This window comes from Saccopteryx bilineata, chromosome 4 (genome assembly GCF_036850765.1).
Source record: "Saccopteryx bilineata isolate mSacBil1 chromosome 4, mSacBil1_pri_phased_curated, whole genome shotgun sequence".
NCBI lineage: Eukaryota > Metazoa > Chordata > Mammalia > Chiroptera > Emballonuridae > Saccopteryx > Saccopteryx bilineata.
Window position 1 is genome coordinate 77,175,883 of NC_089493.1, and position 9,698 is coordinate 77,185,580.

General features: G+C 46.9%; 1 protein-coding gene across 7 annotated transcripts in view; it reads left to right on the top strand.

Annotated features, from left to right (window-relative positions):
* Positions 1-9,698, top strand: part of FRMD5 (FERM domain containing 5) — a 329,778-nt gene extending 320,080 nt beyond the window's left edge. For 4 of the 7 annotated variants that reach the window (XM_066276643.1, XM_066276645.1, XM_066276644.1 and 1 more), the window contains 2 exons: positions 1,094-1,200; positions 6,034-7,198. In XM_066276643.1, coding sequence (XP_066132740.1) covers positions 1,094-1,200; positions 6,034-6,611 — 685 coding nt within the window. In that variant the 3' untranslated portion in view covers positions 6,612-7,198. Of the gene's footprint in view, positions 1-1,093; positions 1,201-6,033; positions 7,199-7,641 lie in introns of those variants that run through there. The other 3 variants (XM_066276647.1, XM_066276648.1, XM_066276646.1) reach the window with 2 other exon arrangements.

Genomic DNA, 9,698 nt, shown 5'->3' on the forward strand with positions numbered 1-9,698 from the left:
GGTGAGCCTGCACTCAAGCTGGCAACCTCAGAGTTTTGAACCTAGGATCTCAATGTCCCAGATCAACACTCTATCAATTGCACTACCACCAGTCAGGCAGGTATTAAAGATTTTTTTAAAAAACAAAACAGGCCTGACCAGGCAGTGGCACAGTGGATAGAGCGTCGGACTGGGATGCGGAGGACCCAGGTTTGAGACCCTGAGGTCGCCAGCTTGAACATGGGCTCATTTGGTTTGAGCAAGGCTCATCAGCTTGGACCCAAGGTCACTGGTTTGAGCAAGGAGTTACTTAGTTTGCTGAAGACCCACGGTCAAGGCACATATGAGAAAGCAATCAATGAACAACTATGGTGTCGCAATGAAAAACTGATGATTGATGTTTCTCATCTCTCTCTGTTCCTGCCTGTCTGTCCCTATCTATCCCTCTCTCTTACTCTCTGTCTCTAAAAAATAAAGAGAATCTAAGGTGCCGCAACAAAGAATTGATGCTTCTCATCTCTCTCCCTTCCAGTCTGTCTGTTCCTCTCTGTCTCTCTCTGTCACACACACACACACAAAAAAAAACAACAAAAAAAACCCAGGCCCTGGCCAGTTGGCTCAGTGATAGATCGTCGGCCCGGTGTGTGGAAGTCCCGGGTTTGATTCCCAGTCAGGGCACACAGAAGCGCCCATCTGCTTCTCCACCCTCCTTTTTCTCTGTCTCTCTCTTCCCCTCCTGCAGCCAAGGCTCCACTGGAGCAAAGTTAGCCCGGGCGCTGAGGGTGGCTCTGTGGCCTCTGCCTCAGGTGCTAGAATGGCTCCGGTTGCAGCGGAGCAACCCCCCAGATGGGTCGAGCATCTCCCCCTAGTGGGCATGCCAGGTGGATCCCGGTCAAGTGCATGCGGGAGTCTGTCTGACTGCCTCCTCCTGCTTCTCACTTTGGAAAAATACAAATAAAATAAAGTAAAATAAAATAAAATAAAAAAATAAAAACAAAACAAAAATTTTAATACATCCAGTCAATTCTAGTAACCACTCCTCAACTCTGAGTCCTGAGCACAGCCATCTGTGCACTGAGCTAACTGTGTGTTATTTTTCTTTAACCTCCCTCAGAGCTGGGATGGTTCCCAGTCGCAGCTGTCCCTCGATAACCCATGGCCCCAGGCTGAGCAGCGTTCCCAGGACCCGGAGAAGAGCTGTTCACATCTCCATCATGGAAGGTCAGCATGAGCTCTGGAGATGACCACAGGTTTCTCCAAGTTGTGACTTAGCCCAGTTCCACTCAGGGACCTTGAAAAGAAGTGAATTTGCATTAGAGACAGCAGCCAGTTTCTCTGATGGTGGGGAGGTTCCTTCCACCCAGGACATGGGAACACCTGTGGGTGTCAGGTAAAGGGGAATCCCATTCAGCCCTGCTAAGCTGTAGTCCAGGAGGGGTTGTAGATCTGATAGTATTTGGGGTAGACATTTGGGAAAGAGTGCATGTGGGATCTATCACGTTCTACGCAGTTCTGAAATTGCTTTCCACCAAGATGTTTTTCACTTGTTTTCCAGGTTTGACCCACAGTTTAAATGATCAGGGTGGCTGATGCAGTTAACCAAAAAATAAAACTCTCAGTTCTGAAACATTTCATTAACTGCTACCACCTTCACTTTAGGTATAGAAATCTGTCCTCTTGCTATATGAATTCTTTAACATTGTCTTAGGAAACCTAACATACTCATCTCTCTCAAACCTTCCCTCCCTTTGGGGTAGGTGGAGGTGGGAAGAGACAAAGTCTGTGTATCTTCAGAACTAGATGCCCCAGTAGCCTGAGGCTGATACCTCTCCAGTTTCTGGGTACTTAATACTGTTAGAAACTCAGAGCAGTGCCCCCCTGCTGTGGTCCCTGACTCAGCTTGCCCCACAGGCTGGATACAAGTGTAAAACTTTTCATTCCTAGTGATGATAGTTTGTAGAACTTCAGATCACAGGCAGCAGGATTATTTCAAACCTGTTTGTGTGTTGAAGGCTGGGGAGGGAAGTCCCTTTGTCCTTTCCTAGTGAATCCTGCTTGTTGATGAAAATGAAGAACCGGTTAGGATAGGAAGGACATCTCCCTGCTTCTCCCACGAGGATCTCTGGTTTGTGTTTAGGATTTTATGATGTGTCCCTGACTCTATCACCTGAGTATGGTTCTTCAGGGGTTGAACCCTGACTTAGCAACCATCATCCTTAGTTATTTGAGTACCTTTGTTGTTTCATTTGTAAAAAAGGGATGTCCCCCTTCCCGTGGGTTGCAAGGAAGCTGAGGTACAAGCACGTTCTGGGGAGGCAGCAAGCACAGTGCAAAGAGCCCTGGTCAGGAAGTCCAAGGTGAGACTGAAATCAGAGCTCTGCCTCGTACTTTCTGGGCAGGTTGCTTAACCTCTCTGAGCCTGTTGCCCCCTCAGTAGAGTGGGATGTGGATGTGGAAGGTGTCTTGTAAACTCCCAAGTATAATCATATGCAAAGTATGGAATTACTGGAGTCCAACCATCAATATACACAACATCCTGGTATTTCCTCCTCTTGGCTAAGCAGGGGAACTGAGTATGACTCACAGTCCCTCTTCTTTTGGGGTGTTCATCTCAGGAAAGTAGATTTTCTTCTTTTTTGAGGAAGTATAAGTTTCTCCCCTCTGTGTCCCCATCCCATCCATCCTGAGGCTGAAGCGACTGGGTTCATCCCAGCAGAAGATGGGACACAGCCCACCCATCCCCAGAGCCACTCAGCCCCAAACCTTGGATTTTCTGGGCCAGCTCTGATTCCCCCCACCCTCAGGGACTGTTCCCTTCCCTCTCTGTCTCTCACCCTCTGAGAGGTCTAGGCTCCTTATACGGGCCTCAGGGAAACAGCTACAGGCTGGGGAAGCATTACTTTTTATGGGTCTAAGTGCTCCTGGCTGAATCCAGCCCCTGATAACATGGGCCTCTCAGAGCTGCCCTTTTCCTGCAGCTCAGCAGGCTGAGCTGCCCTTCTCTCGCCAGCACGGAAGGCACTGCGAAGGGGCTGCCATAGTGTGAGATCAGCACAAATCTTCTGTCCCTAGTGGTTTTCCATCCTTTCCCTGTCTTCCTGCCTGGCTGGTTTCCATGAAGAAATCAGCTGGTTTGCACTGAAGAAATACCTGCTTTCCTGGGCTACCATGGGGAAGAGTCTGATTAAAATTCACACCAGAGTCCGCGTTCAGCTCCGGTTGACTAATCACTGCCTTCGACCCCTGAGTGTGCGCATCCTGAGGATGGGGCCCCGGCTCCAGGGTAGGCTCCTGACCACTGTGCCCCACAGCCCGCTGGGAGCCACCTCTGGGCAAGGTACTCAGCTGGAGCACTTCCAAGGTAAAAGAGACACTCCTCTGTTTGCTGTGCACCCAGACCCCACCCATGGCACCCACCCCATCGTCCCAGAATAACAGGTTTGATAAAGAGGTGAGGGTGGTAGTGGTTTACGGTGAAACCTGAAGTTCTATATGGGACTAACCTGCCATAGGAATGACGCAGGTGAAGTCTGTTGAGGGAACAGAAGGCTAACATTTACAGAGTAATTGTGTTTGTTAGACATTACTAGAAATGCATACATATCCATTCTCTTGTTTACTGAGAACACCAACAGTTCAGTATAAAATGGCTTCTGGTGTCCCTCTGATTTGTTTTTTGTTTGTTTCTGAAGTTGGAAACAGGGAGGCAGTCAGACAGACTCCCGCATGCGCCCGACCGGGATCCACCCGGCATGCCCACCAGGGGGTGATGCTCTGTTGCATCCGGAGCCATTCTAGCGCCTGAGGCAGAGGCCATAGAGCCATCCTCAGCGCCCGGGCCAACTTTGCTCCAATGGAGCCTCGGCTGCAGGAGGGGAAGAGAGAGAGAGAGGAAGGAGAGGGGGAGGGGTGGAGAAGCAGATGGGCGCTTCTCCTATGTGCCCTGGCCAGGAATCGAACCTAGGACTCCTGCACACCAGGCTGACGCTCTACCACTGAGCCAACCGGCCAGGGCCTGTCCCTCTGATTTGATCTCTCCAATGTCACAACCTTTGCTCTCTTTTCTCAGCTTAAAGCTCAATTGTAGGCCAAGCTAAGCCTGCATTACAGTGGTTTCTGGTTGCTAAGCTGCTCATACTTCGCAAGATCTGGCAGTCAGAGCTGTCCTTGTGAGGGGACAGCCCCTTGAAAGGGCGTGAGATGCCCTGTGCATGGGGGTCTGAAGGGAGCCAGGAGAGTGGCTGGGAAAGGAGCTGCAGCTCAGCCTGCTCTGAGGCTTATGGAGCTGACCTTCTCTCTCCAGCACGGAAGACACTGCGACCATGTGTGATCAGGGCCTGAAGGCTCTGGAGGTTTGTTTTATCAGGACCCCTTTCCACACTCCTAGGTACATTATTTCTTGTGCTGCACATGCACAAGGGGGAATAAAGGGAAAACAGAGATCAAAGGAGCATCAAGAGCTCTGGAACAAGGGACAGACTCTTACACTCACATATTTCACAACACTTTTGTGGGCATTTAGGACCTAAATCTAAGAAAAGGTGCAGGCTATTGACTTAATTCATCCTGGCCCACTGTTCCATTCCCCAGAATCCAACTACATAGTCATTAGCATGAAGTAGAGAAGCTTGGATTCTCTCCTTGTGTTTACCATTAACAACCAACTGCATGACTTTAGGAAGTTCTGTCATCTCAACCCTCACTACCTCATGCAGTTGTTAATGAAAGTGCTTTAGAAAGTTTAAAATGTTACACAAATTTAAATTTTTAGCACAGGGACAAACAAAATACGCCTAGGACCATAGGAGCTTCTGAAAGCAGATGGAGAGTACAGGTGGGTATCGGGGCTGCCATCGCCCCCTACCTCTTATTTATAACCCAGATTCCAGGGATCATTCCTCTGGAGAATCCTCAACTGTGCCTACGTTGAGATAGGCTCCAGCAGGCTGGGCGGGCAGGCTGCCTGGGTGCAAATGGCTATACCACAAGGGAGCCAAGGAAAGATGCAGCACACTGAGACATTTGGACTCCTGATGCTGGACAGTAGCCCTGAAACAGAAAACTCCCTCTTTGGCCCTGGTTAAGTCCAACCTTTACGGGTCTGGGAATCTGCTTCAGTCTCGGGCAGTCAGGGTCAAATTCAGAACAACAAAAAGGGACTGGATTCTCTTGTCATAGGCAACAAAGACAGGGAAAGCCACTCTTGTACCACCAAGATGGCCAGGAATGGAAAATACAGATGCTGAACCTAAAACAAGAGACTGTTTCCTTTGGAGCACTGTGACATGAGCCGCTTGGAGACTCTGATCCCACATCCTCTGGCCTGGGTGGCTGCCACTGGGGTGTGGGAGTAACCAGCTCCTGTGTTTGCCTACCAGAGCTTTAGCCCTAGAAAGAGAAATGTTCCATCTGGGAAAGTAAAGAAGTATGGGTAGTTTTTTCGGGCCACAGGATCCTTTTTCCTAACAAATGTAAGAGAATTTCCCCCTCACCCTACAAGATCTGCTCAAAGTCCTCTCTGTACTCTAGCGTGTCTAAAATAGGGAAGCTGTCAGCCTATTCTGGACCCAGATCATTTTTAGGTTTAAAGAGAGGGAGCTGGCCAGGACTGCTCCCCTTCTCTATCAGAGAGCACTTAGGAAAAGCAGATAGCATTTTCACATCCTACAAGGTCAGCATGGCTAGAACTAGGAGGCTGAAGAGACCAAGAACAATTGCAGAAATCCAAAAGATGATCTCATGAGCTCAACAAGCCACGTGCTAGGTTGTTAAAAGGATACTCGGCTCCAGAATCAGTGTTAGTTGAGGCCCAGATAGATGAAAACAGTCATATCCTCTCCATTTCTGCCCCTCAAGCCAGCTAAGAGGCAAACTTGAGCTCCCTGAACCGTAGCCCAGCTCTCAACCAGACACTCTTTCAAACTGGGGCCAAAACCAGACCCAGGACACCAGAGCAGGAATAGCATAATCTTTAACAAATGTGGCCAAAACCATAAGCAAAAAAAAGTGTGCAGTATGACAGAAAGCCTACCTGTGTTCCTCTTACCTTTCCAGGCCTAGAGTCCCTTCGGGACAGTGCCCATTCCACCCCAGTGCGTTCCTCCTCTCATGGGGACACCTTCCTGCCTCACGTGAGGAGCAGCCGGGCAGACAGCAATGAGCGAGTCGCCGTGATTGCAGACGAGGCCTACAGCCCTGCAGACAGCGTGCTGCCCACCCCTGTGGCCGAGCACAGCCTGGAGCTGATGCTGCTTTCCCGGCAGATCAATGGGGCCACTTGCAGCATCGAGGAGGAGAAGGAGTCTGAGGCCAGCACCCCAACTGCTGCAGATGTGGAGGCCCTTGGGGGAGAGCTAAGGGCCCTATGTCAGGGGCACGGCAGGCCCGAGGAGGAACAGGTGAATAAGTTTGTTTTAAGTGTCCTCCGTTTGCTCCTTGTGACCATGGGACTCCTGTTTGTTTTGCTCCTCCTCCTGATCATCCTTACTGAGTCTGACCTTGACATTGCCTTTTTCCGTGATATCCGCCAGACCCCCGAGTTTGAACAATTCCACTATCAATACTTTTGTCCCCTCAGGCGATGGTTTGCCTGCAAAATCCATTCAGTGATGAGCCTGTTCATTGACACCTGAGAAGGCATGACTCCTCCCAATAACTAGCCAGGTGGACCAAGGAGCCCAGCTACCCATTCCCAGCAATGGGACCCATCACGGAACCATCGGCACATGTACCAAGTCCTCCTCTCATGACTCAAAGTCCACAGCCTAGGAGGGTTGTTTCCCAGAAGAAGAAAGGGATAGGCTCCTGCCCTGCCTAACACACTGGGAAAGTGCGTTTCTTTCAGAGGTTCTCTCAAGATGGGCTCGACGACTCTGTTTCTTATCCTCCCGATTTGCAGGGTAACTTTTAGTTTTGAATTTTGATTTTTCATAGATGTGTATTATTTTGAAAGTAACAAATAAAAATAATTTATTTTACTATTACTGATGATCACAGTGGTGTCACCTAGCAGATGGGACACTAGTTGAAGACTAGAGAGCTGTTGTCCTCTGTGTCCTGTAAGAGTTTTCCTACTGGGTCCCAGTAGACTCATCACTACAGCCTCAGCGGGGCAGGCCAGGAGTCTGGACAATGGGGACTGTCTAAGTTTTCTTGCCAGACAGAGGTTTTTAAAAAGTAAACATCCATGTAGAATGATTAAATGGAAAGTTGCTTCTTATGATGGTCTGAGTTGGATTTTCTTTTCCTTTTGTTTCTTTTTCCAAATCTAAGCAGAGTGGGCATCTGATAGGACCACCTCTATAGCAGCAGCAGGGGGGGGGGGTCAATCTGTCTCCTTAGACAAGATCCTAGTGAGCATCTCCATGAGCTTTGTATGTATAATGAACTTTTAACTTCTGTGATTTTTTTTCTGAAGACTTTTATAGTGTTCCAGAGGTGTTAGATGAGTTCAGTGGTACCAGCAATGGGACTGTCAGAAACGTTGGACAAAATATAGTTAACAGAAACCGGAGCTAAGGTACCTGACAGAGTACCTTACGATTCAGAGAGCAGTGCTTATTTTGTACACAACCCACAAAAATAGACTTTTCAATTTATATTTTAACAACAAAATGTTATTTTCTTATCAATTCATATTTTGTTTTTACTTTATGGATTAAGAAAATAGAGCCTGATGAACTAAACAATACAAGAAAGCAACTGATCCTGAGAATGAAAAGCTTCAGAAAATAAAATTTCAAGATCAACAGCCAGCCTTGGAAGGGACCGGAAAAGAATCTCTTTAAATAGGAGTTCTAAGAGATGCCTACCCAAGAAAGAAGGTGACCATGGCACAGACCAACACTTAAACATAGAAATACTGCCCCCTAGAGTCAGCCTCTGCACCAGGAAAGTAAGAGTTGTAGGGAAGGAAGAAGGCACTGGCCATCCTGCTGAGGGAAGCCCTGAAAGCACAAGAAAGGATGAGTGTGGGGTCCCAGGCCCGAGTTCGGCAACTGTTACAAACACTCACACACAAGGTCTTGTTTTCATCTTGGGGAGAGATTTGTAAGTCATCTGGGGCCAGAGGACTTATTTAAGGATAGTCAGTGGACAATTCCTTGCACCCACACAACAATGGAGCAGCTGCTGACACCTTATAATGTTGGACAGCCCCAAATGCATATAGAATGAGTCACTTTTAAATTTTCTCACCCCGAGTTTGTCCCCTGAGATGGCAGAACCATGTCCATGTACAGAATGTAACAGCCTTGGAATAAATGGGGTTTTTCTGTTTTCTGGAGGGGGCGAAATGGCTGGAGGGGGATATAGTTTTAAATGTCCTTTCATCTAGACCAGGGGTTGGCAAACTTCTTATGTAAAGTGCCAGATAGTAGATATTTTTTATTTTGGTTTTGTGGGCCACACTCTACAGCAACTATTCCACTCTGCCGTCATAGCACAAAAACAGCCAAAGGTAACACATAAACAAAGGAACGTGGTTGTGTTCCTTTATATAGAGACGGTGAGCTGAATTTGGCCCACAAGCCATAATTTGCCAACCCTGATCTATATAATAAAACTGTTCCTTACCAGGAATGATGTTAGCAGAAAGAGGGCTGACTCTGTTCCAATTCCTGACATGTGTTAAATATACAGGACCATTTCCCAATGGGCGCACTGGGGTTGCTTGTTTATAGGGTGCTCGAACAACCCACCAGCAAAGAGATGTCTGATGCCAAAATGAGCAAGACTAAGCACTGGAATCGTAAAACACGGCCAGAAACTAAGAGTGAAAGAGAGCTTGTCTGATCATTTCCATACTGCAACAATTTAGGCAGAATTATAAGAGATACATCTATTTACCAAGTGACAAGACAAACCTAGGGAGAGCCAAGTAAAGATTAAGGATCACTTAGACTCAGTGAGCCACTGCCACTTGTCATCTACATATGAAAGGCTTGATTTAAGTACAGAACTAATGAAGTAAGAAAAGGAGACTCAGAGATGAAAAGGCTGTCCTGAGCTAGGGGGCTGGTTTTAACCTGGATAGCTACTGTCTTATGCAACAAAGCAGATTACCTTTTAGTGTAGTGTTCCTACCTCAGTCTGTAGAATATGGTGTTTCTATGCAGTGAGTGATAGCCTCAACTCTGACCATTCATATTCACATTAAAGAAAGATGCAATATTCCATTTCCTGGTTCGTTACTTGTGTCTAGAGTTCTAACAGTACAATAGTCCATACCAATTCCAACAGCTGAACTTTTCTCTCTAAATAGAAACTTTCAGATTTTTTCCCAGGGCTTATCCCAGAAAATACAGATAGAAAAGTTTCCTTCAATTTGCTTTTCAAATAGTGCTTGAATAACTTCCTTTGTTGTTGACTAGTCATTTTTGATATCTCCCCGTCGTTAAGAATTGTTCAAATTTTTAACCTGGTTTTACTGTGTTCCACTGTGTCTCCCATTTTCTCTCAATTAGTTTGATCTCATTGTAGAAAAAGCAAAGGTTTCCATAGCTTCATCTATCAGAGGAAATGAAACTTACTAAAGAATAGAGTGCTGCATCTTCAAGCAGTAGACAGTAAACTACCTGCAAATGTGAATTTCTTAGTTTCATTTAAAAATATATAGTTGTTAACCGTCTGTGTGCCAAAAAATTCTAAGTTACATTTTATTTTAAAGCAATGTACTTTTTTCTACATATTCAGTATGTAGTTAGCATAAAATCACTGGT